The following is a 24283-nucleotide window of genomic DNA, read 5'->3' as shown; positions in this document are numbered from 1 at the left end:
CGATCTGGTCCTCTCTGTTTATTTGTTTGAGGCTGCAGGGCCCTGTTTATTCTGCAAACCCAAACTTGGGTCATGTGGCCCGAGAGGATTATATGAATCCCTCCAAGTGGGATGGTTGGTTGAAATTTCTCAAATACTTTGATTTATGGGGACAGGAAAATGACAGAACACTGGAGACCATAAGGCTTGTGGTTGTTAAGACATGGGGACTGCCATGTGCTGTGCACCAGGCCTGGGGCACTGCTCCTGTGGGCGGATGTCTCCTCAGCAGCCCTTTGAGGCAGGCCGCACAGGCGAGCCGTCGGAGGCGAGGCCGCCGGGCTCAGACCGCATGGGCTGGGAGTGGACTTCCAAAGCAGGGCCCCTTCAGTCTGGGTCCCTCCCACCCCTTTGGGGTTCTTTCTATGGGCTGTGCGTTCGGTGGAAAGACAGAAAGCTAACTTTTAATCCTGCGTAGGCTACTTGCTAGTTAAATGACTCTGGTCATAGCATCTTGGTGAGCCCTGGTTTCCACATAGGGATAATGAACCTTCGCAGGCATTTATTGAGAGAATCAGCCGAGAGGGACACCGGCACCTACCGCAGCGCCCGGCCATGGGGTGCTCCAGGAGCCTTCGTTCCATTTTCACTTGAAATATGCAAAACAGCTAGAAACCAGCTGGGCTTGAAAAATTCTAACTCCTTGAACAAATAAGGTTTATCCCTCTGAAAACAAAATGGTGTGCGTAATGACCTATGTTAAATGTGTTTTATTAGCCTGTTAATCATAGTGGTCAAATGTTTGCCTAAAGCTGTAGGAAGTCAAATAAGTAGGTCCTAAGACAGGTAGGAAGAAAGGAATCATATTCATTACTAAGTTCGGAAAACCTAATGTGCCGGACACAGGGACACGCAGTGGGTGAGGCCGTGGGAAGGGAGCCCAGTGGATGCCCTTAGACATACACCCAAGATGGTGAGACCTGGATCCTTGCTTTCACTGTGTGTGGGGCTCTTTCCCCAAGAAGAGACTCGTGTGTGTGTCTGTGTCTGTATCTGTGACTGGTCTCAGAGGCTCAGCTGACCGAGGATCCCTGGGCAGAGTCTCAAGGAGAATCAGCTCATTTTCTGAGACGTGGTCCATTTTCTAGGGTGCTATGTCCAGGGTACCCTAGGTGGGGGCAGTGCTATACAACCATTTACATGGCTGAAGGCCGGGGTGGGTGGGCTGACCTGGGGGTGACCCTGCTTGGCAAGGGGGTGGGCTCCAGTGGTAGAGGTTGGGCTGCCCCGCCCCGCTCCGGAGGCAGATTAAGTGGTGGCAAGAGCCTTCCTAAGTTCCTCACTCCTCTTGTGGTCAAGGTCTTCCATTTCCTGTAGTTTCTGCAGAGGGCATCAGGGAAAGCTGGGGATCAGGGAAGGAACTCCAGGAGCCACCACAGATGTGAGGGTAGAGCTGGACTCCCGAAACGGCCGCAGCTGACCCTTTATTCCCGCTCACATCTCGTCCTCCACACTCATAGGGGTGCATCGCCCCCTCCCCCCCCCCCCCCCCACTCCATTTCCCTGTTGCTTCTCCTACCTGGGAGATTTCAGTGAGGATGATCCCTCGGTACTGTCTGCCCTGCCCTAGGGCCTCCATGTCAGCCAGGAATTCTTTCCTCTCCTGGATTTCCTTTACCACTGGAAAGGGAAAGGGCCGTCAGTGTACAGGGCAACGGGGGCCCTCAGGCTCCCAGGAGGGATGGCAGGGATGGCAGGTTGCTTCTCTTGGGAACAGGAAGCAGTTCTGCGGTCAGTTTCTCACTCGTTGCCCCTCAGGGATTCCCCCCTCCACACACTCCCCTCCCCAGCGTAACTGGCCCATCAGGGGCTCACGTTCTTCAAACCGGTCCAGCTCAGGGGCTGGGTTCTCCTGCCGCACAGGAGGGGGCTTTCTTTTCCGTTCCGCTGGCTCCTTCCCGGTGGCAAAAATATTTTGAAGTCTTCGCTTCTCCTTCTCCAGATCTCCTGTCGGGCCCGGACGTGGCCTAGTTAAGGCGTGAAGAGCACCCCCGTTCATGGTCCGTGTTCCCAGTTGGGCACGCTCGCTCCAGGGTAACATGGGTAGGGCTTCTGCAAACCCAGCACCTTCTACCCTGGGTGCCCCTGAGCTGGTCATGTCATGACAGGCAGGAAGGGGTTCAAAGAACCCACAAGAGAGCTTCGCCAAAACCCACACGTTGCCTGGGTGCAGAGCAAGGCTAAGAACACTCAGTGACCGCCGCGGTGCAGCCGGGATGGGGAGGCTGCGTGGAGCTGTCGGAGGGGCTAGGCCAAGAGCCATGTCAGGTGCCAAGTAGAAACGGGTGCGGGGGAACGGCTCCCTGAAATAGGCTGGAGCGCAGAGGAGCCCTGGGTTCCAGGCACCGTCTGAGCTTGAGAGAGCAGTGGCCGTGATGCCTGACTGCCAAACATTCATCAGAGATGGGCGGAAACCAGTTAATTGTTACAGAGAGTTCTGGAAAAATGTATGAAAACGAACACCGAACTGGTTTCCCATGCAGCCCCCAAGCTAACATGTGCTGAGGTTCAAGAGCATCGGTATAAACAACGTGAGAATTTGATTAGCTGCCTGCTCGGTGCTCTGCGGGCTGCGAGTCTCCCTGCCCCCCACCCCCTCGGAGGGAGGTAGAAGAGGGGCTCTATTGGAGGCCCCTCACTTACGGGTGGCTTGAGGCTTGAACTGCTCCCGGCTGTAGGCCCCATTGGCTTGGCACATGCTGGCAGGCCGGAGGTGGGACCGGACGGCCAGGATGGGAGGCAAGTAGATGGCTGAGGCCGGCTGCTTGGAAGGCAACACCCTCTGGCTGGAAGTTGGGCTGCACTGTAGGGGGAGAGTGTCTCCTCCTGGGGAAGGAAGGGTCAGGGTGGGGGGTGGGGGCCACCTGGCTTTTTTTTTTTTTTATTTAGAAAAGTGGTCCCTACCTGTTATAACAAGTCAAACAGTACAGAAGGGTCTTCCCTTCTCCCCTCCGAGCCCCCCTCTGCAACAAGCCATGATAACAATTTGGTGGTCTCAGCCCATTCTTTCTGATGCTTACATAAACATGTTCAAAGATACGTGTGCATATATAAGATTCATGTTTCAAACACTGGATCATACTGTATTCTATTCAGTAATAGACTCTTAACAATCTATCATGGACATCTTTCCAGATCACTCCATTTACATATAACTTATTTTTTATAGCTATATACTAGTCTTTAGAATGGAAACATTATTTATTCAATGAGTCTCCTAGTTTCAGAAATTCAGGCAATTTCCAGTTTTATTTTTTTTTTAAACTATTTCAAACAATGATGTAATAAACATTCTTGTACATCAAGCCTTTGTCCTGGTGCTTTTGTTTCTATGGATGGATTCCTAAAACCTGCTTGGTCCCTGGGCAGGGAGGGATGGTTTGGCTGGTGCTAGACACCAATCGCTCCTACTGTCCACCCCCACCGCCTTGACCCAGATCTGGGGCTCCTCCCCCCGGCCAGCCAAATGTGTCACCTCCTACCTGGTTGACTGGCCCCTCCTCTCAATTGCCTTAAAGCCCAGCTCAGCACAGTGCCCAGCCACTGTTTTGATCTGGCCCCTGTCTACCTCCCTTACATTTCCAGCCTTCTTCTTTTTTTTTTTTTTTTAAATATTTATTTTATTATTATTTCTTAATAAATTTATTTATTTATTTATTTATTTTTGGCTGCATGGGGTCTTTGTTGCTGCGCGCAGGCTTTCTCTAGTTGCAGTGAGTGAGGGCTACTCTCTGTTGCAGTGCGCAGGCTTCTTGCGGTGGCTTCTCTTGTTGCAGAGCGTAGGCTCTAGGCGCATGGGCTCAGTAGTTGTGGCTCGCGGGCTCTAGAGTGCAGGCTCAGTAGTTGTGGCGCACGGGCTTAGTTCCTCCGCGGCATGTGGGATCTTCCCGGACCAGGGCTCGAACCCGTGTCCCCTGCATTGGCAGGCGGATTCTTGACAACTGCGCCATCAGGGAAGCCCCCCAGCCTTCTTCTATCATCCACCTGGCAAATATGTATTGAGCGTGTACTCTGTGCCAGGCCCAAGGCACTGGGGGTAAAGTGTAAGTAAGATGAAGCCCTGCCCTCATGGCACTTAACATCTGGGGTGTAGATGATGATAAAACAAGTGAAATATATAGTACATTAGATGGTGATGGTGACAGTACAGCGATGGAGCACAGGGTGTGTCAGAGCAGGATTTACAGTTATAAATAGGGTAGCCAGGGACGGCCTCACGGAGACAGAGACATTTGAGAAAAGACCCAAAAGTGGTAAGAGGCCAGCCCTGCAGTTATTTCAGGGAAGAGCATTCCAGGCAGAGGGAATGGCAAGAGTAAAGGACCTGAGGTGGGAATGTGCCTGGAGGGTCTGAGGAACAGCCAGGAGGTTAGGGTGCCAGGAGTGGACTGAGCAAGGGGTGGGGTGTAATGGGAATAGAGGTCAGAGGTCACAGAGGGCAAGAGACATACCGGGCCTCGTAGGCCTCTGGAAAGACTGGCTTTTACTGTGTGCGAGGTGGGAAGCCATCGGAGGGTTCTGAGCAGAGGAGTGACATGAGACCTTTAGCTGCCCTTGAAAATACAGCGTTGGGACTTCCCTGGCTTCCCAGTGGTTAGGACTCTGTGCTTCCACTGCAGGGGGCATGGGTTCAATCCCTGGTCCAGGAACCAAGATCCCACAAGCTGCGCGGCACGGTCAAAAAAAAAAAAAAAAAAAAATACAGCGTTGGGGGTCGAGGGTAGAGGTAGTCAGAGTCAGGATATGGTTTAAAGGGCAAGCAGACAGGACTGCTGATGGGTTGCATGTGGGGTCTGGGAGAAAGAGAAAGAGGAGACAGGATGTCTCTGAGGTGTCTGCCCTGAGGAACCGGAAGGATAGAGCTGCCATTATTCCCCACTACCTTTCCCTTCTCACGCCCTCTACCTAGGGCCACACCATGGTTTATCTCTCTTCTCTGAAGAGATGCTGTGCTTTCTAGAATGTTCCTCCTACTCTCTCTGCTATTTCTACCTGTCCAGTACCAAATGCTACCTCTTCCTTTGGCTCAGTCTCAGCAGATAATTATGGCCCAAGTAATTCTGGGAGTCCAGGTGAAGGAGAGGAATTTGTGGCTTGCAAGAGAATTTGAACTAAGCCTCAAACCAACAAGTAGGACTTGGTTAAGAAGAGAGGAATAGGGCTTCCCTGGTGGCACAGTGGTTAAGAATCCGCCTGCCAATGCAGGGGACATGGGTTCGAGCCCTGGTCCGGGAAGATCCCACGTGCCGCAGAGCAACTAAGCCCGTGCGCCACAACTACTGAGCCTGCGCTCTAGAGCCCGCGAGCCACAACTACTGAAGCCCTCACGCCTAGAGCCCATGCTCCGCAACAACAGAAGCCACCGCAATGAGAAGCCCGCGCACCGCAACGAAGAGTAGCCCCCGCTCACTGCAACTAGAGAAAGCCTGCGTGCAGCAGACCCAACACAGACAAAAATAAATAAATAAGATAAATTAAAAAAAAAAAAAGAGAGGAATAGAGAGATGATTCTAGGAGAAGAAACCAGACTCAACACCAATGCTTGGAGGCAATATTTTAAAGACAAACCTTTTAAGGAGAACAAAACTGCCAGGCAAACCGGTGACTTGTGTTGCCCTAACCACTAATGCAATTAGTCCTTCAACTAATATTGAGCGCCTGGGAGCCAAGGTACCATGGTGAACAAGGCAGACCCAGTCCTTGGTCTCCTGGTATTTACTTTTAGTGGAATTTCTAGCATATTCTCTTTGTAGTCATGTTACAGGGGACACCAAATGATTAGTAGATTGCTGAGTATGGAGATTGAGTTATGTGACTCAGCTGTGTTGTGGTGCTAGGCAATGGCAGCCTGAGTTTTCCTTGTCTACAATGAGGAAGGAGATCTGACTTCTGAACTGGCCTGACGGAGCCTCTCTCCCCCTGCCAGGGCTGGGCAGGCACTGTCAATATTTGTCTCTCTGACTTTCCCATCCCTATGCCTCTGTGGTTGACCAGATGCCTCCTGATAGGTACCTTCTTTCTAGAGAGACGGCAATAGCTATTGGTAGATTCAAGTGAAATTTGGCAGGTTTTGACCTTCTGGCATCCTCTTAAAGGTAACTTTACAGATCTCTGTTCTGATCCACTACATGCTGATTCAGTTAAATCTCAGAAAGCAAGGTTGTTTTTAAGATCTTAGAGAGCACCTTGTTATTGTGCCCATGTACATCCACTTTTTTGTTTTCCTTAAAAATAAATAATACAATGTGTGGTCAGAGGTGAGCTGTGGAAAGGTTTTGCATATTTTTCCTAAGTTGGAAGCCTGCCAGTAATCTTGTTCCTGCCAGCTAAGCTATGAATGAATAAAACTATGAATGAGACACACACAATCCTCTCCTCTGGAGAGCTCGTATGGTATGTGTGTAAGAGGGCGGGATTAGATTGTAGACTTGACAGCGTTCAGAGTATTTGGCTGGGCAGGAAGTCTCGAATGGGCTGTGATCTGTTGGGAAGGATGGCTGGAGCCAGACTGCAGGAGGGGCTCATGTGCCGTGACCCATGTCTGGGGAAGAAGCAAAGACCCTGCAAAGTCAGTTCCCCAGGAGCAAGAGTCAGAAATACTATTCAATTTTTTTTTCTCTTTTAAAATGAGGTCCCCTACTCCTTAATATGGAGAAGCATGAAAAATGTGGCCCAGAATCCCTCTGCCCTGGAAGCTTCTGCGGATGGCCTCTTACGTTTCATGGTGTCCATGATGTGGCGCTGTTGGAAGTTTGTCAGTTTGGATTCCTTCATCATCACTGCAGGACAAAGCACTTCAGTGAGGCCTCCTGAGCTGCAGGCAGATGCCTTCATCTCACCCCACTGAAATTTAACATTGTATCACCTCCTGCCCCCATTCAGCACCTGAGAAAGACTTGGCCACCCCACACTGAGGCTTGTGGGATCTTAGTTTCCTGGAACAGGGATTGAACCCAGGCCCCTGGCAGTGAAAGCGCCGAGTCCTAACCACTGGACCGCCAGGGAATTCCCTTCCTTTCCTGCTTTGTTTTTTTTCTATAGCACTCATCACTACCTAAGTTCTATGTACCTTACTTATTCTTTGTTACCTTCCTACTAGAATATTAGCTCCATGGGACCAAGAATTTTTGCTTGTTTTTTTTTTCTCTTTTTTATTGCTGTATTTTCAGCACCTAGAACAATGTCTAAAACACATAGTGGGCTTAAATTTTTTTGTTGTTGAGTGGATGAAGGAATGAATGAACAAGTATTCATTAAGCATGTGCCAGGGGCTGGAGCTACAATTGTAGCTACAAATGTAGCCAAAACAGGCATCCTGTCCTGATGGAGTTCATGAACTAGAGGGGCAGATGGCTGTTAATTCAATGTTAGTTCAATGGGACACACTAGGTATCTGACTACAGGTTGCCAATGAAGGAAATTGACTACTAAGTATCTGACTACTAAGCCCACAAAGGAAAAGGTATTTGGTAGAGTGCTGGCGCCTAACAGTTGGTTGCACTGTGGTGGTGGGTGGGGAAGAAATAAAGCTTCCCTGGAGAAATTGAAAGTGTGATCTAAGGGACGCACGGGAGTTAACTACTCTAAAATTCTTAGTTCTTTGACTTTTGGCCACTTCCAAGTTGTAGGACCCCTGAATCTTTCTGAACTCCAGGCTCCTTATATGTAAAATGGAAACAGCAATTGCTAAACCATAAGTCATGTAGGGGAGAACTGAGTTACAGAGGGTAACTGTGACCACCGCTCTTCTTGTGTCCTTTAACGCACTGACCTCTGAGCAGCTCGCAGGTCTCTGGGGCGTAAGTGGCTGGTTTGGGGCAGCGCCAGAACGCTGTTCCTTTGGTCACTGTCTCCACCCTCTCCTGGGAAGCCATTGGAGGGCTCTGAGGAGGGAAAAACGCAACGACACACCCCCTGTCTCCCAGATCCAACCTCTGCTCCCACACCCCCAACACCACTCATAGTTTGGGAGCAGGGGTCGGGTCGCATGAGAATCGTGATGCCGTCTGTGAACATCGCGACAGTGCCCGATCCTCCCACCCCGAACAGATCCACTGGCAGATCCACACGCGAACAGAGACCTCAACCTGACCTGGCGCCTGTGTCAGATAAGTCCCCTCGGGAGGAAAGGGGCGTTAGGGTAACCGTGCCCGCTGGGTGACACGCCCAAACGGAAACCTCACCCTAAAGTAAGACCCCGGCTGGGTGGCCCCTCCTCACAGAGAGCGGAGGCTGGGCTCAGCAGATCGTAACCAGGGCTCTGAAGCAGCACCCGCGCCGGGGCGCCTCAGAAATACTTTTGAGATCTCAGCTACTAGAGCCCGCAGGTAGCCTGTCTGGCTACCATGGTGACGCGCACTCGCCGCTCGGCGCATGCGCACATTTATTGCCCCGCCTGCCTCCCGGAAGTGATTATCTCTAGGTCACGGCGCAGGCGCAGAGTACGCGTGGCGTTGAGCGAGGTAGAGGCGCGCTGTTTGCGGGTCTCCGCTCTGGTCTGGGGCGCAGAACCCGGTAGCTGCGGCGCGGGTGTCATGTCAGACAACGAGGACAAGTGAGTGCGGGAGCGAAGTGACTTTTGCGGAGCCTCGCAAGGGGCGGGTGAAGCGGGAGCCTGAGTCGAAGGAAGTTGAGGAGCCAGGCGTCGAGGGGCAGTGTCTGAGGGGACTGGGGGTGCTGAGGGGGCCCGCGAAGCTGGAGAAGGGTAGGGCGGTGAGCCGGCAGCATAGACCCGGCCAGAGGCTGGGCACAGAAAGACCCCGGCTCGAGGGTCCAGAGAAGATCACTGAAAAAGGTATCTTTCAGCAAACTTCCACTGAGTCGGGCTCTGTGTCAATACCTCATATTGAGGTGTATTAGGCATAGTCTCTGCTCTCCAGGTGGGGTCCCTTTCTAGAAGAGGGGGCAGGCCCATAAACATAATGCGGGGTCGTGTGAATTGCATAGTAGGTCTGTAGTATAGAAGTAATCCAGAGGAGGGTCTGGGGAGACTTTGAGGTGGTAGAGGTCTGGGAGGCTTGCAGTAATCCAGGCGAGAAAAGGTAGTGACTTGTACTAGGGTGATAGTGGTAGAAGTAGTGAGGAGTGGTTTTGAAGTCTGGATTTATTTTGAAGCTAGAGCCCAGGAGATTACCTGACGTGTGATGTTGGAGGAGAGGTCTATCCTGAAGATAAAAATAGGGGAGTTCTCAGCATAAGTATATTAGTCAAAGCTGAGAAACAGAGGAGATCATCAGGCGGGTGTCAGTAGAGGAGAGGAGATGACTGCGTGTCAGAGCATCCCAACGTGGAGTGCTTCGGGGGAAGAGAGGAGAAACCGGCAAAGGAGACTGAGAAGGAGTAGCCAGTGAGGTGGGAGGACGCCGAGAGCGTGAGGTGTCCTAGCAGTCAAGTGAGGAGAGTATTTTGAGTGAGAGGGAGTGGCCTGTGGGCCAACTGACAGATCAGGCTAAATGAGAACGAGAATAGTCCACCACATTTAGCAATGTGGAAAACATTAGCAAACTTGAAAGGATGGTTTGGGTGGAATCATGGAGGTGAAAGTTTTTGGAGTGAGATGATGACAGAATGGGAAGAGAAGAATCGGAAACAGTGAAGATGGACAACTCTTGCAAGAATTTTGCTCCCAAGGGGAGCATGGAAATAGAGCTCTGTGAGGAGGGAGTAGAAAAGTAAGCTCCGTTTGTTTTTTTAGATGAGGAAATCAAATGACTTAATGATTTATTAAGTGATTCACTCATTAAGTAGATATTTATTGAGCGCCTCCTATGCTAGTAACTCAGATGAGACACAGATCTCTGCCCTCTTTGATTCTACTAAGTGGTGCTCTAACTGGCTTCTTCTTCTTGTACAGTTTTGATGGCGACGACTTTGATGACGTGGAGGAGGATGAAGGGCTAGATGACTTGGAGAATGCCGAGGAGGTCAGTATTTAGCCTTGGGCTCCCCTCTCTGCAGCCCAAGCTGCCACATAGCCCAGCCAGTGATGACTGACTGAATGCATCTGCCTCCTGTTTGTGGTCAGGGCACCGCCAGTTAGAGTGAGGAGAGATCTGGTCCTGGGTAGTGGAGGAGCCCCTCAGGGTGGGCCTGAAGGCTTTTGTCCACTTGGAGCACAGCGCATGGCTTCTGGGGCAGTTAGCTTACTGACAGTTGAAATATTCCCTTCATTCATTGAGCAAACATGTGTTGAATGTTTATTACGTACCAGGAGCTCTGCAAGGTGGGGCTACATAAAGAGCAAGGGGGAGAGTGACCTGGGATAAGGCTGGAGAGGTAAAGGCCAAGATCAGGCAGGATTTTGTAGTGTGAAGGTATCGGGAAGCCACTGACAAGTTTTGAGCTGGGGAGCGGCTGAGCCAGTGAGGAGTGAACTGGGGAGGAGCAAGGGTAAAAGAGAGCCCAACTAGGGAGCTCTCATAGACCTCCAGGTGAGACCTGTAGCTTGCACTTGGGTGCTGGTAGTGTCGGTGATGGGAAAACGGATGAAAGAGATATTTTGGTGGTTTGGTTATGGGGCTGAGAAAGTGGGAGATGACAGGGATGACTCCCATGTTTCTAGCTTGAGCAACTAGGTGAATGAGTTACTAGCGTCGTAGATAAAATAGGGCTTTCTGTCTCTTGTGACTGATGGAGGGAGAAGTGCTTTATGTCTCTTGGAGAGAGAGTGATCCCTCGATTTTTTTTTTTTATAAAGATTTTTATTTATTTTTTAAATTAATTAATTTATTAGTTATATTTGGTTGCATTGGGTCTTCGTTGCTGCGCATGGGCTTTCTCTAGTTGTGGTGAGCGAGGGCTACTCTTCGTTGCGGTGTGCAGGCTTCTCATTGTGGTGACTTCTCTTGTTGAGCACGGGCTCTAGGCCGTGCGGGCTTCAGTAGTTGCAGCACGTGGGCTCAGTAGTTGTGGCTCGCAGGCTCTAGAGCGCAGGCTCAGTAGTTGTGGCGCACGGGCTTAGTTGCTCCATGGCATGTGGGATCTTCCCGGACCAGGGCTCAAACCCGTGTCCCCTGCATTGGCAGGCGGGTTCTTAACCACTGCGCCACCAGGGAAGCCCCCGATTTTTTTTTTTTTTTTTTTTTTTTTTTAAGGCTAGGAAGCTGAAGGCCCTCTTTTGGGATTTCCTGTCTGCCTGGCACTCTGAGGTTATATGTTCTCTGAGTCAGAAACCTCCTTCTCTATCCTTCTGATCCCTTTCCATCTCTGTCCTATTGATTCTGCCTCCTATATGTGGTTCGGTCCTGTTTTTGTTTCTCCATTCCTAGTGCCTCAGCCTGGTTTGGATCTTTATTGCTTTTCACCCACATTACTGCAGAAATGTGTTACCGGTTTTCCTGCCTTCAGTCTGCTGTTTGCCTTTCTGCTGCCAGAGTCATCTTTTTCACCTACCCACATGACTGATTACTGTTAGTCTTCCTAAAAGGTCTCTCTGCTTTTGCCCTTTCCACCTACAGAATATTCTCAACAAAGTATCGAGTGATCCTTTTAAATCTTAAGTCACTTTGTCTCTCCTCTGTTCAGAATCTGCATCCAGTGGCTTCTTACCTCATTCAGAGTAAATGCCAAAAAAGATGTACAAGGTCCTCCATGATCCGGCCACCTGCTCCCTCTGTGACCTTATCTCTTCTCGCTGTCCTTGTCATGCCAGGGAGACCCCAGCTCAGAACTTTTGACTGTGCTATTCCCTCTTCCTTTCCCTTAGATACGCACACGACCTGCTCCTCAGCCTCGTCAGGTCTGTGTTAAATGTCACCTCAGTGGGGCCTTCCTGACCATCCTGTTTAAAATTGCCGCATTAACCCCTTCCTCCAACATCACCACCCTGGCACTCCCTGTCTTTTCTCTGTTTTTATACTACACATTGTACTTAACTAATTTTGTTTATTGTTTATCTCATCTCATTATAATGTAAGTTCTATAGGAGAAAGAATTTTTATCTGTCTTACTGCACTATCCCAAGTGCTTAGAATACTATCTGACATATAGTAAGCACTCAGTAAATATTTGTTGACTTAATTCTTTATTATAGAATTTATTCTTCTGCCTATAACCCTATACACACCTTTTGCTCTAATCATACTCCACAATTAGGTGTCCAAACCTAGTACATTCTCTCCCTCCTCTGTGCCTGTGTGCATGCATTTTAGCCTGCCTGGAATGCCCTTTCCTTCCTCGTTAGCTTGGCAGCTCCTACTCATCCTTCTAGACTAGCCCAAGTCTCATCTCTGGACTGTATTCGTAACCCCCAGTATGAGGTAGATGTCTCTCACTTTCTTGTTAAGTTTGTGGCACACTTGCATACTTTTTTTTTTTTCTTGTTAATTTTTTTTGTTTTTGAAGTGCTTTAATATTCCATTTTATTTATTTAAATACACACACTCACACACACAATTACAACTCTGTAAATTAGTGAAATGGCACTCATTGGATGAATTAAATTACAACCAGTAAATGAGTGAACAGGAAAGACAAAGAGTTAAAGAAGATATTTGCAAAACATATAACTAAGAAAGTACATCTATACAATGAATTCCTACAAATCAATCATAAAAATGCAGAAAATCCAATACAAAAAGGGGCAAGGGATTTGAACAGGCACATCACAAAAGAGAATATCCAAATAGCTAATAAATACATAAAAAAGATGCTTAACATCATTAGTCATCAGGAAACTGGAAAGTAAAACCAGAAGACACCACTCCACACCCACTGAGATGGCTAAAATTAAACCAGACAAAACAAACATCTTACAGTGACAATACCAAGTAGGAAGAAAGATGTGGAGCAATTGGAGCAACATTTATATTATTCTGGTCGGAGTGTAAACTGGGCCAGCACTCTGGAAAACTCTATGGAGTTATGTACTAAAGGGGAGTATATGTGTATATTTTTTATGAACCAGTGATCCCGCTCCTGGGTGTATACCCAACACAGATGCATACTTATGTTGACCAAAAGACATGTACAAGAAAATTCATAGCATAATAGCAAAATAGTCCAAATGCTCATTATAATTGAACGATTATATGGATTGTGGTATATTCCAACAATAAAATCCTAGATGGCTATGAAAATGAACAGAGTACTGGTAGACACAACAAAATGGATAAATCTACAAATATAACATTGAGTGAAAGAAGCTATACAGAAAACAGTACATAAGGTGTGATTACATCCACAGGAACTTCTTATTTTTTTTTTTTAAATTTTTGAATTTTATTTATTTTTTTATACAGCAGGTTCTTATTAGTCATCAGTTTTATACACATCACTGTATACATGTCAATCCCAATCGCCCAATTCAGCACACCACCATCCCCACCCCCTCGCGGCTTTCCCCCCTTGGTGTCCATACGTTTGTTCTCTACATCTGTGTCTCAGCTTCTGCCCTGCAAACCGGTTCATCTGTACCATTTTTCTAGGTTCCACATACACGCGTTAATATACGATATTTGTTTTTCTCTTTCTGACTTACTTCACTCTGTATGACAGTCTGTAGATCCATCCACGTCTCAACAAATGACCCAATTTCGTTCTTTTTTATGGCTGAGTAATGTTCCATTATATATATGTACCACATCTTCTTTATCCATTCGTCTGTCGATGGACATTTAGGTTGCTTCCATGACCTGGCTATTGTAAATAGTGCTGCAATGAACATTGGGGTGCATGTGTCTTTTTTTTTTTTTTTTTTTTAATTAATTTATTATTTATTTTTGGCTGTGTTGGGTCTTCGTTTCTGTGCGAGGGCTTTCTCTAGTTGTGGCAAGTGGGGGCCACTCTTCATCGCGGTGCACGGGCCTCTCACTATCGCGGCCTCTCCCGTTGCGGAGCACAGGCTCCAGACGCGCAGGCTCAGTAATTGTGGCTCACGGGCCTAGTTGCTCCGCGGCATGTGGGATCTTCCCAGACCAGGGCTCGAACCCGTGTCCCCTGCATTGGCAGGCAGATTCTCAACCACTGCGCCACCAGGGAAGCCCCGCATGTGTCTTTTTGAATTATGGTTTTCTCTGGGTATATGCCCAGTAGTGGGATTGCTGGATCATATGGTAATTCTATTTTTAGTTTTTTAAGGAACCTCCATACTGTTCTCCATAGTGGCTGTATCAATTTACATTCTCACCAACAGTGCAAGAGGGTTCCCTTTTCTCCACACCCTCTCCAGCATTTGTTGTTTGTAGATTTTCTGATGACGCCCATTCTAACTGGTGTGAGGTGATACCTCATTGTAGTTTTGATTTGCATTTCTCTAATAATTAGTGATGTTGAGCAGCTTTTCATGTGCTTCTTGGCCATCTGTATGTCTTCTTTGGAGAAATGTCTGTTTAGGTCTTCTGCCCATTTTTGGGTTGGGTTGTTTGTTTCTTTAATATTGAGCTGTATGAGCTGTTTGTATATTTTGGAGATTAATCCTTTGTTGATTCGTTTGCAAATATTTTCTCCCATTCTGAGGGTTGTCTTTTCGTCTTGTTTATGGTTTCCTTTGCTGTGCAAAAGCTTTTAAGTTTCATTAGGTCCCATTTGTTTATTTTTGTTTTTATTTCCATTACTGTAGGAGGTGGATCAAAAAAGATCTTGCTGTGATTTATGTCAAAGAGTGTTCTTCCTGTTTTCCTCTAAGAGTTTTATAGTGTCCGGTCTTTTTTTTTTTTTAAATGAGGTGCGTTTTAAATTTATTTATTTATCTATTTATGGCTGTGTTGGGTCTTCGTTTCTGTGCGAGGGCTTTCTCTAGTTGCGGCAAGCGGGAGCCACTCTTCATCGCGGCGCGTGGGCCTCTCACCATCGCGGCCCCTCTTGTTGCGGAGCACAGGCTCCAGACGCGCAGGCTCAGCAATTGTGGCTCACGGGCCCAGTTGCTCCGCGGCATGTGGGATCCCCACAGACCAGGGCTCGAACCCGTGTCCCCTGCATTGGCAGGCAGATTCTCAACCACTGCGCTACCAGGGAAGCCCCCGTGTCCGGTCTTACATTTAGGTCTCGAATCCATTTTGAGTTTATTTTTGTGTATGGTGTTAGGGAGTGTTCTAATTTCATTCTTTTACATCACATTTGCATACTTTTATAGCACTTGTTGTTTTGTTTACTCTTGTCTTTTTCCCCAGACTATGTATTCTTTGAGAGCAGAAACTCTTAGCTTTCTGTCTCATCACCTATTATGTTTTCTGGCACATGACAGATGCTTAATAAGTGATTGTTAAATATATGAATATGTGAAGATGGGGTGCTTGTTCCTCTTCCTGCTTAGGGTGATTTTTTTGTCTGTGCTCAAGGACTTCTTTGTATGGATGCTCAAGGACTTCTCTTCTGGATGAGGCAGCTGGCTTTGGACTCCCTGATCATGAGTCCTTTTTTACGAGGTCTGAGACCTTGGCCAAGTTAGCTAACTCTCCAAGCCTCTAAAATGGGCATTGTAATCCCCACCGCATAAGGTTATTGTGAGGATTAAATGAGGTGTCAATAAGGCAGTTGCACGGTCACTGGCACGTAGTAAGCAGTAGCATAGTGGTGGTTATAATCGTTGTCGTCGTCATCCTGCCCCTCACCCCCGATAACGCATCCTGAGATTTTTCCCTCTTTTCTTCCTTGGTGTCCAGGAGGGCCAGGAGAACGTTGAGATCCTCCCTTCTGGAGAGCGACCGCAGGCCAACCAGAAGCGAATCACCACACCATATATGACCAAGTATGAGCGAGCCCGTGTGCTGGGCACCCGAGCCCTTCAGATCGCGTGAGTATGAGCCTCCTAACCATCTCTTCCATCAGACAGGCTACAGGGAACCTCCAAGCTGTTGATGCGGCTCAGCCTGGCATCTGACCACAGACCTTCCCTCTTCTCACACGCTAAACAAGGGTGGTGCTGTCCCTGTGTGCCAGGCACTGTGCTAGAGCCCCTTCCCTCAGAGAGTTTGTGATCCAGTGGAGAAATAGGACATAAACATCTGAGAAGTCAAATAACAGTACGGTAGAAGAATAGCGATAAGAATACAGAGTGTAACGAGTGCCTGTCAGTTAGGGAAGCAGAAATAAATAAATAAATAAAATAAGATCAGCCCTCGACCGTTGTGGGCTGGTTAGTTGGGGGTGCTGTGGCAGCACCCCCTGGGCTTAAGGTGGTTCTTGCGTCGATAGACGAGGGCCAGCCCAGAGGAGTGGGGGAGCCCTCCATGCAGAGGTCCCGCTAGAAATGTGAAAGCACAGAGCAGTGGTGGGGGTTTGGGGGTTTGAAATTAGCAGCCTTTCCTTTGTCTCCCAAGCTTGGAGCTAGTTGAAGACTAACACGATTCAGGAGCTAGCAGTAGGCAGGTGGGAATCGCAACGTGCGATGCTTCCGCGTCTACCCCAACAGCCGCGGGCACTGCAGCCACCAGAGGCCCTGTGTGCAGGCGTCAGCCTGCCTGCTAAGCTTGTGGGCATCGTGGAGGACAGATCAGGCGGCTTTGAGGAAGCAGGGACTCTTGAAGAGGCTGGACCACAGATGCGTGCTTTCCCCGCCAGGCTCCCTTGTCAGATGAGTTCCTCCTCCGTTGTGGCGAGAGTAAGTGGGAGGACAGAGACGGGACGGGCATGTTACTGTGGCTCTTGTGGAACGTCCTCTGCGGGGAAACGTGAGGCCGGGGAAAGGAGCCCTACCCCAGACCTCTTACAAGCTGCTGTGGGAAATGGTGGGTATCTGGAGGAGGGGGTGCTTCAAGTAGGGAGTAGTGGAAACAAGGCTTGAAAGAAAAGCTGGGGCCAGAGTTGTGGGGCGATGCGTGCTGGCGGAGTGGTGACGCTCAGTCTATGCATCCATCCGTCCCCACCCCGCCCAGGTTTTTAAACAGCATTGGGCTTCACCTCCTCCAGTCTGTGGAGTGAAGGTGACCACCGTGTTCACCTCGATAGAGGGCTTTATGGGCGAGCAGCGTCGTTCCTCACCCACTCGGCAGCAGTAGGCCTCCTGCCAGCCTGGTTGTACTCCTTGCTGGTCTGGGTGAAATGAGAGCTGCACTCAGTATGATGATTTTGGTATCGCTGGGGTCAGGATCCTCTAGGCCAGCACCGCAGTTACGGTTGCCACTGGCTACATTTGGCCATTTAAATTTAAGTAAAACTAAATAGAAGTTCAGTGTTTCGGTCTCATTAGCCACATTTCGTGTGCCTAGTAGCTCCCTGTGGCTACTGTAATGGGTAGTGCAGATAGAGGACATTTCCATCATTGCAGAGCACTGATTGGGCAGTGCTTATGTCTGCTAAACATGATCAAGCAGAAAGAACAATTCATAAATTATTTTTCAAACAAATAGACTGTATGCAAGTTAAAGTCTTTCAGCATCGAGTAAGATATTGTGCTTGCACCTGTTGGGGATGCAGAGATGATTAAAGACACAATTCCCCAGGTCTCTAGGTGTTTACAGTCTGGTGGGAGAGATGGACCCGTTCTAAATACCCAGAACCCAAGGTGGATGGGATTGCTGCTTTACTGGAGAAACAAAAGAGAGAAGGGAGTAATGGCAGGGGTGACTGGGGAAGCCTCATGAAGAGATTAGAATTAAAGCGAGGTGGTTTTGAAGGTATCCCAGGCGCCAGAAACAGCACTAGGAAAGGTCCAGGTAGAGGCAGGCATGTATGGATTGCGGTGGGGGAATGGCAAGTAGCTTGGGGCACAAGACTGGAAAAGATGTCACTGGTTCATTGACTGAGAAGTTCAGAAGATGGGCTTGCATTTGGTGGACAGTATGGAGCAGGCATTTAAAACACTACCGAGGCCCAGCGTCCTGCTTTCCTTGGGGAGCAAGACTCGGTCTAGCTTAGTCTGGTCTATAGTGCTCTTTCCGATTGAGGGCTAGGGTGCTGTCTGGTGGTTCCCCGGCTGCTGTAAGCCCTTGGACAGCCAGGGCTGGAGCTTATCCTGAGTACTAGGCCTGCAATCCTGCACTTAGTAGATGCTGAACAGATGTTTATTGGATATTTGTGGATGAAGCCTCTCTCTGGTTCATTAGCCCCACCTGGCGGCTGAATGATTGCCACAGGTGGAGGTGTTCCGGGCGCACTCTCACACTTCCTGTGCACATAGTAGGGCTGGATGAATGAATGCTGTTGAATTATTTGTGTCTTGAAAGAAATAAGGCATATGCAGATCAGGGAAAGCATTTTGCCCCATTCTTTAAAGCTTTACATTTTGGGGAAGTTCAAATAATTATTGAGAGAGGATATAGAGAAAGTTAAAGAACTTGGTCTCTGCCCTTGGGAAATTTTCAGGCTTTGGGGAGTAACAGACATCAGAATATTTAGCAATGAAATTAGCAGATTATTTAGTGTGAACTGGTGGCTCTCAGACTGGCTGGTTATCAGAATCACCTGGAGAGCTTTGCTAATGCAGGTTCTCAGGATCCTTCACTAGAGAGTGAGGGGGAAGGGTCTGGGGAAGGACCTGGGAACCTGTATTTTTAGCATACTTTCCCAGTAATTTTGATGGTTATCAGGTTTGGGATCCATTAGTGTAAACTTGAGCTGGAATCAATAAGTGTGGCTTCCTAGAGGAGGTGGCCTAGAACTGGCCTGTTTGTTTCTAGAGCCTCTGCTGTGGGCCAAGTGTTGTGCTAGGGCTTGGGGTCCTGGGCCACCAGGTCTCGTTGGAAAACTTCAAACAAGTAGTCACAGTGTAGTGATAGTGGTGCTGAGAGAAGTGTATGTAAAATGAGTCAGGGCACTGAGGCTTCAGCAAGTGCTTTCCATAGTGGAGACATCTGAGCCTCTCGCAGGCATGTAGGGAGAGGAAGAGCTTGTACGAGGATGCAAAAAAGGAAACAACAGGGTATGTCTAGGGAACTGTAGTAATTTGGTATGGCTGGAATGTGGGGTAAATATAGGCAGGTAGCATGAGAAGGTACTAGAAAGGTAAGCAGGGGCCAGGTGAGGTTCTGCCTGCCTGATGGCTGTGGGGTGTCATGGAAGGGTGGTAAGCAGGTGAGCGCCCCACCACAGGCCCTGTGTAGAGGCTGGAGGAACCAGGACCCTTGTAGGGGGTATTGCCAAGACAGAGAAGGAAAATGAGGCGAGCTGGGCCCTGAGGCAGGGCTGGGGGGTCGAGTTAGAGTGGTCAGAAGGGTGAGATTGTGCACGTGCGGGTCCTTTGTGCTGGAACACTCTGCTGTGGCTGCAGGCTCAGGAGTCTGTGATGGGCCCTGGGGAAGGCCCTTGGCAGGGGAGCTGACATGACGCATGTCACACGGCCCAGTGATGAAAGCTCACACTTGTCCCGTTCACAGTACCGGTCTTCAGTTTGTGAATCACCAGCTTTTAAAAATAATGGGAGGTGTTGTAGCACAGTAGGGAGGAGCCTTCGGGGTTCAAATCTTGGTTCTACCACTTACTGGCTGTGTGACCTTAGGCAAGTTACTGAGCCGTCTGTGCCTCAGTTTCTTCATCAGTAAGACGGAAGTAACAAGAGTACTTACCTCAGATACAGTACTCTGTGAAGGGCTGAGAACAGCTATGGCACTTAGTCTTTGCTTGTTAGCCAGTAGTGTTTTAGCATCATTGTTGTGTAGGCGTGGCAGGGCTTTTTGTCTTCATTTTCAAATGAGGATAGTGAGATTTGGGGAAAAAACTCAGTATCTTTGGAGGCAAAGTTTAAGTCTAGTCTGCAGGCTCTCACTCGCGTACCCTCGCTGTCAGTGCCCCTGAACTGCCGCTCCGCATCTGCTGTGCCCGCCTACCTGGAAGGTGCCCTTTCTGGGTGAGGACTGGGATGCTGATCTGATCCTGTTTGTGAAGCTACCCCCGACTTCATGCTGGGCCCTTCTCCCTGTGTTTGTAGTCTCGCCCAACACCTGTCCCTGTACCTACAGGATGTGTGCCCCCGTGATGGTGGAGCTGGAGGGGGAGACAGATCCCTTGCTCATCGCCATGAAAGAGCTCAAGTAAGTCGCCCAGATCATGCTTCACTGCTCCAGAGCCCTGGGAGGCATCCCTTGGGTTCTCTGCTGCACTCCCTTCCCCCACTTCTCTGCTGGGGAAGTGTGGTTCTTGTTCCTGTAGACCCTTAGTTTGTTTGGGAGTCAGCCCTGCAGGGAGGAGGAGGGAGGGGGAGGAGGGGGCAGGCAAAGCGGGAGGGGAGGACATTGATGAGACATGGACCTTTGCTGTCTGTCCGAATTTCCCTGTTCCTACTGCAGTTGGCCTTACCAACATCCCTCTACTTTTCCCCCTCCTCCCTTCAGCCATGGGATGGCAGAGCCCTTCCAGACTCAAGTCCCACACTCAGAGATGCAGGAACTTTTTTTGTTGTAATTCCTTTCCTACAAAGTGCATTCATAGTCTCAAGAGGATGCTGCTAAGACTTCTCTTGCCTTGCATTCTGCACCTTCTGTCCCTCTGCTGCAGGGCTGGGGTCACCAGCCCTCGTGTACCTTGACTTCTCCCCTGCCACAGGGCCCGAAAGATTCCCATCATCATTCGCCGTTACCTGCCTGACGGGAGCTATGAAGACTGGGGGGTAGACGAACTTATCATCACCGACTGAGCCAGAATCATCTTCCTGACTGTGCCTCAGCCCCAGTTTCTAGTCTCATGTTCTTTATACGTGTAAATAATAAATTCTTCAACATTTCAACCCTTCCGCCTCCAGCTGCCTGGGAGGCCTACCCACTTCTGCCCTGCTGCCTGGAGGGTGCACCCATCCCAGTGGCCCTGCGACTGTCAGCTCTTTAGGAAGCACCAGGGGCCCTGACCCCCTGTGGCTCCCCCACGTCCCTCCCTCCATCTCGCAGTCCACCAGAGCAGAGGCTGCTGCAGGAGACACCTCAGCTGCCTTCCCAGCAGACAGACGAGCCTTTGTGCCCAGGGAGCTGGTTGCCACGGAAACCCCCAATTTCCTTTCCAGTGGGGACTGGCTGCAGGGGCTTCTCCCTTCTCAGGAGTATCACAGAGCAGGTCTCATCAAGCCACCCATTGTTTCCTAAGGACCTGCCTCGAGCCTCTTATCGTGGGCTCGGATCCCCTTTCAGGAGCCAGTGCCCCAGCAGGAAGCTTGGGGATGCAGTGATCTCCTGCCCTCCCCGAGAGAGCCCTGCCGGGCAAGTCAGCAGCTGGACCAAGGGCCGAGCACCTGTCCACCCCTGCCTCCGCTACCCGCCCCCCCCCCCCCCCAATCCCCACTCGTCAGGCCACTCCCCACACACCGTCCTTCATGACCCACCTTTCTGGTCTGCCACACCCATACCCTCTCCTTCCCAGCTTCTGGAAGATGTCCTTCCCCTTCTGTGTGGGGCCCCTGATCCTCCGAGGCCTTCACTAGGATGGGTGCTGGGATGGTGGTGGGCAGGGGAGCAGGGCTTCTGGGTTCAAGGCGTGACATTAAATCAGGACTGGAGCTCCCCTTTCTCTGCCCTAGGTTCTAATGGGTCCTGTTCTCTTCACTCTGCTTACCCAATCAATCATGCTGGTTCCTCCCTTTCTCGGAGTTGGTGGGTGGGGGGAACAGACGACAGGGAGAGGGTGTATACTGACACCAACAGGGATAGAAGGGAAAACTGGCTTCCTGAATATTCCATTCTTGACCTCCATTCTGCTGCCAGCTCCCCTTCCACGAAGAGGAGGAGCTGGGCTTGCCTGACCTCTGCAAGAGGCAGGGACCCTGGGGGTGGGTGCCCCCTGGACAGGGTGGGAGTGATGAGCATCCCCAGGAGCAGGAGGGGTGTTTGCTGCTCTGGAGAAGGGTTAATTTAGGGAGCCGTGGACTTCGCACCCCCTTCCACCCTCCTCCAAGCCTGTGGAATCCTTTAATCAAGTTGGGTGCTGAAATTTCAGCTCTGAAATGCCGCCTTTGTGCTGGCATCCAGCAGGCCGCCCCAGAGTGCGGGGGTCACTTTCTTGGCCCCGTTTCTCTAAATGGTCTCTTTGTTCCTGCTGGGCCGCTCAGTATCAGATGTGATTAAAGGGAGATGGGGCTTGGGTGGAGGAGGAGAGAAGCGGCTGGGAGAGGGAGGGGGTTAACCCTTAGGGGATAGGGTGTAGAGGAGTTGGAGAAAGGGGTGTTTTTCCTCCCATTTCCCCCTTCCCATTCTGCTACTCTTTCACGGAGTTAGCCCCTTCCTGCTCAGCCGGCCAGGCCAGGGCATAGTCTCCTCAACCCTCTCCAGATACACCTGTGCCTTCTCTGTTTACATGTGGAGCCACTACTTTACTGAGGCCTGAGCTCATCCAGAATCTCAGGTCTAAGGCACGAGCACAAGCCAGGTCTCCCGACTTCTGTCGGGTTATTTGTTCTTTTGGGCCCATTTCCCCTTCTCCCGTATCCCCAGTGACTTTCCAGTGAGCCTCACGAGGTCCTGGGGGTGGTGATTTCATCTTCTTGATGTAGCCCCTCCCACCTGCCCTGCCCGCTCCATGTCCACAATCCCACTGAGCACAGGAGAAGACTGGAAATACTGAACAGACTAGAAATGGACTAATGTCCTGCTTGTCAGTAGAGGGAAAGGGTGGGTTGTAAGAATTAAGAGCACATAAGGTTGGTACTGATTGATCCCTAACAAAATTCTAGAATAGGCTATTGCATATTTGAAAACAATTGGATAATAAAAAGATCCTGGAGCTAGCATAGGGTTTCTAAGAATATCAGCAAGTGAACCAAATTTTCTTTTTTCAGTGGTTACTGGTCTGGTAGGTTGGAAGAATGCCACAGATACAGTGAACCTTGATTTTAACAAGGCATCAGGCAGTCTTTCTGTGCGGCTATGATGGAGAAGCGTGTACTTCAAGGTGATAAAATTAGATTCAGAATTGATTGGACAGTCTTTTCCCTAAGAGTATAGATAATAGAATGGATGGAGAGGTTTTTAGTGGTGTTCACAGGGCATGTCCCTCTTCATTCCAACCTTTTTTCATTAGTGACCTGAATGAGGATATTCAAGTTTCAGACATAAAGCTCAGGAGAACTATAAGTTGGATTCAGAATTCTGAAGGATTTAATATAGGTGGGGAAATGGTCAGATGCAACAAGATGAAATCTGTTAAAGATCAGTATAAAATCCTGCATTTATCTACAACACAACAACATCAACAAAACACTAGAAAACCTATTGTATACAGATGGTCTGACTTGGCCACAGGTTTTATCTACAAGAGCGGGGGTTTGTAGTTACCACTCCGCTTCATGGGAGCCAGCGGTTTTGGCGAAGTGGCCTGAAGAGCTTGCGTGACATAGCTTCCAGGTGGCAGTCTGGCCACTCGGGAGGACTGGGCTAGTTCTTGGTGCTCTCTACCCTGCCCAAGGTCTTGACTAGGAGGTGAGGGGCTGGAGCCCACAGACAGAAGAAATAGATACAAGATCTGGGGATGCTGGTCTGGAGCCGTGAAAGAAGCATCGCTTCAGATTACAAGTGGAAGTAGGGCAGGTGGAAGAGATGGTTAAGGGCGCAAGCGTTGGAGTCAGCTGGCTTCAAAATCTGCACCAGCACTTCTTAGCACCCACCTCTCAAAGTGTCAGGTCCCCGTCTGGGAAATGGGGATAACGATTGGACCCACTCCCTCATAGGCCTGAAGGCTATAAAGCACTTGGCCAGGGAGCACCCAGTACGTGGTAGCTATTACTGTTACTATGAGCTGAGTGTAAGGAAGGACTTCCAGCCCTTGGAGGTGTCTATCAATGGAGCACGGGGAAGAGGGGAAGAGGTTTCCCCTGTCCCTGAGGTGGAGGAGCTCCTGGCGCCAGAGTGCAGGTTGGAATTCCGCTGAGCAAAGAGCTTTTGGGGAGGAAGCCCTGAAGGATTAGATGGCACGTCTGCCATCCTGGTTTATACTTAGACGGCAGCTGCTATGAGGACTCGGCTAGATCCTGGTGTTGGACAAGTGTGTGTGTGTGTGTGTGTTATTGGGGGAGGTGGCAAGTGGAGGGTACAGTGAGAGAAGGCCCATCCACCCATCCTAAAGGACGAGGCCTGCTGGCTGCAGACAGCAAGACATCAGGCCTGATCTACCTTTCAAATACTTGTTCCTTGAATTCTTTGCAAGGCCCCCTCTCTGCTGGGCGAGAAAGGGCTGCTTGGAAGGCGCTCTCGCTGAGTTCCAGCTGGGTCAGCAAGTGGCCCACCTGCAGTGTGGGCACAGCTGGGCTGGGGGCAGAGCTCCCATCTGAGGCCTCAGTTCGGAGCACACACTGACCCCACTGCGATGCCAGTTGTCCTAACCTGCTGCACTGGGAGAGAGGAGACCTTTGGATTGTCTGTTCTTTGCATTCTACCCCTAGCCACTTTCAGAAAGT

At 49.7% G+C, this 24283-nt stretch overlaps 2 protein-coding genes across 9 annotated transcripts; one reads left to right on the top strand and one right to left on the bottom strand.

Moving 5' to 3' along the window:
- Positions 1-507: 507 nt before the first annotated feature.
- LOC309640794 (UPF0193 protein EVG1) lies at positions 508-8396 on the bottom strand. 5 transcript variants are annotated; one of them, XM_082420092.1, is made up of 7 exons: positions 8223-8396; positions 7811-7922; positions 6756-6818; positions 2683-2865; positions 1855-1986; positions 1559-1659; positions 508-1359 (listed from the first exon to the last, which is right to left on the bottom strand). In XM_082420092.1, exons 2-7 carry the CDS (start codon positions 7911-7913, stop codon positions 1288-1290), a joined length of 654 nt encoding a protein of 217 aa, XP_082276218.1. In that variant the 5' UTR covers positions 7914-7922; positions 8223-8396; the 3' UTR covers positions 508-1287. The 5 variants fall into 5 exon arrangements, with proteins under 5 accessions (XP_082276218.1, XP_082276219.1, XP_082276217.1 ...); XM_082420093.1 differs by lacking the exon at positions 6756-6818; XM_082420091.1 differs by lacking the exon at positions 1855-1986 and having other exon boundaries at positions 508-1659; positions 8223-8383.
- Positions 8397-8442: 46 nt separating this feature from the next.
- POLR2F (RNA polymerase II, I and III subunit F) lies at positions 8443-20635 on the top strand. Of its 4 annotated transcripts, none has more exons than XM_082420112.1 (5): positions 8443-8593; positions 9893-9962; positions 15639-15769; positions 19841-19943; positions 20455-20635. In XM_082420112.1, the coding sequence occupies exons 1-5, from the start codon at positions 8574-8576 to the stop codon at positions 20494-20496; spliced, it is 366 nt and encodes a 121-aa protein (XP_082276238.1). In that variant the 5' UTR covers positions 8443-8573; the 3' UTR covers positions 20497-20635. The 4 variants fall into 4 exon arrangements, with proteins under 4 accessions (XP_082276238.1, XP_082276235.1, XP_082276236.1 ...); XM_082420109.1 differs by lacking the exon at positions 20455-20635 and adding an exon at positions 16388-16576 and having other exon boundaries at positions 19872-19943; XM_082420110.1 differs by lacking the exon at positions 20455-20635 and adding an exon at positions 16388-16576 and having other exon boundaries at positions 19841-19891.
- Positions 20636-24283: the final 3648 nt, after the last annotated feature.

This window comes from Balaenoptera physalus (genome assembly GCF_965194825.1).
Source record: "Balaenoptera physalus genome assembly, chromosome: 13".
NCBI classification, from domain to species: Eukaryota; Metazoa; Chordata; class Mammalia; order Artiodactyla; family Balaenopteridae; genus Balaenoptera; species Balaenoptera physalus.
This window is presented reverse-complemented; position numbering and strand designations above follow the sequence as displayed.

Excerpts from the sequence above, each read along its gene's own strand:
- LOC309640794 (XM_082420089.1), bottom strand. The coding sequence starts at position 2,437 with ATGAATGTTTGGCAGTCAGGCATCACGGCCACTGCTCTCTCAAGCTCA. Across the intron at positions 1,660-1,854 it reads GCTGGACCGGTTTGAAGAAC|TGGTAAAGGAAATCCAGGAG; the intron begins GTGAGCCCCTGA and ends TTCCCTTTCCAG. Across the intron at positions 1,360-1,558 it reads TCCTCACTGAAATCTCCCAG|AAACTACAGGAAATGGAAGA; the intron begins GTAGGAGAAGCA and ends TGCCCTCTGCAG.
- POLR2F (XM_082420109.1), top strand. The coding sequence starts at position 8,574 with ATGTCAGACAACGAGGACAA. Across the intron at positions 8,594-9,892 it reads ATGTCAGACAACGAGGACAA|TTTTGATGGCGACGACTTTG; the intron begins GTGAGTGCGGGA and ends CTTCTTGTACAG. Across the intron at positions 9,963-15,638 it reads ACTTGGAGAATGCCGAGGAG|GAGGGCCAGGAGAACGTTGA; the intron begins GTCAGTATTTAG and ends CTTGGTGTCCAG.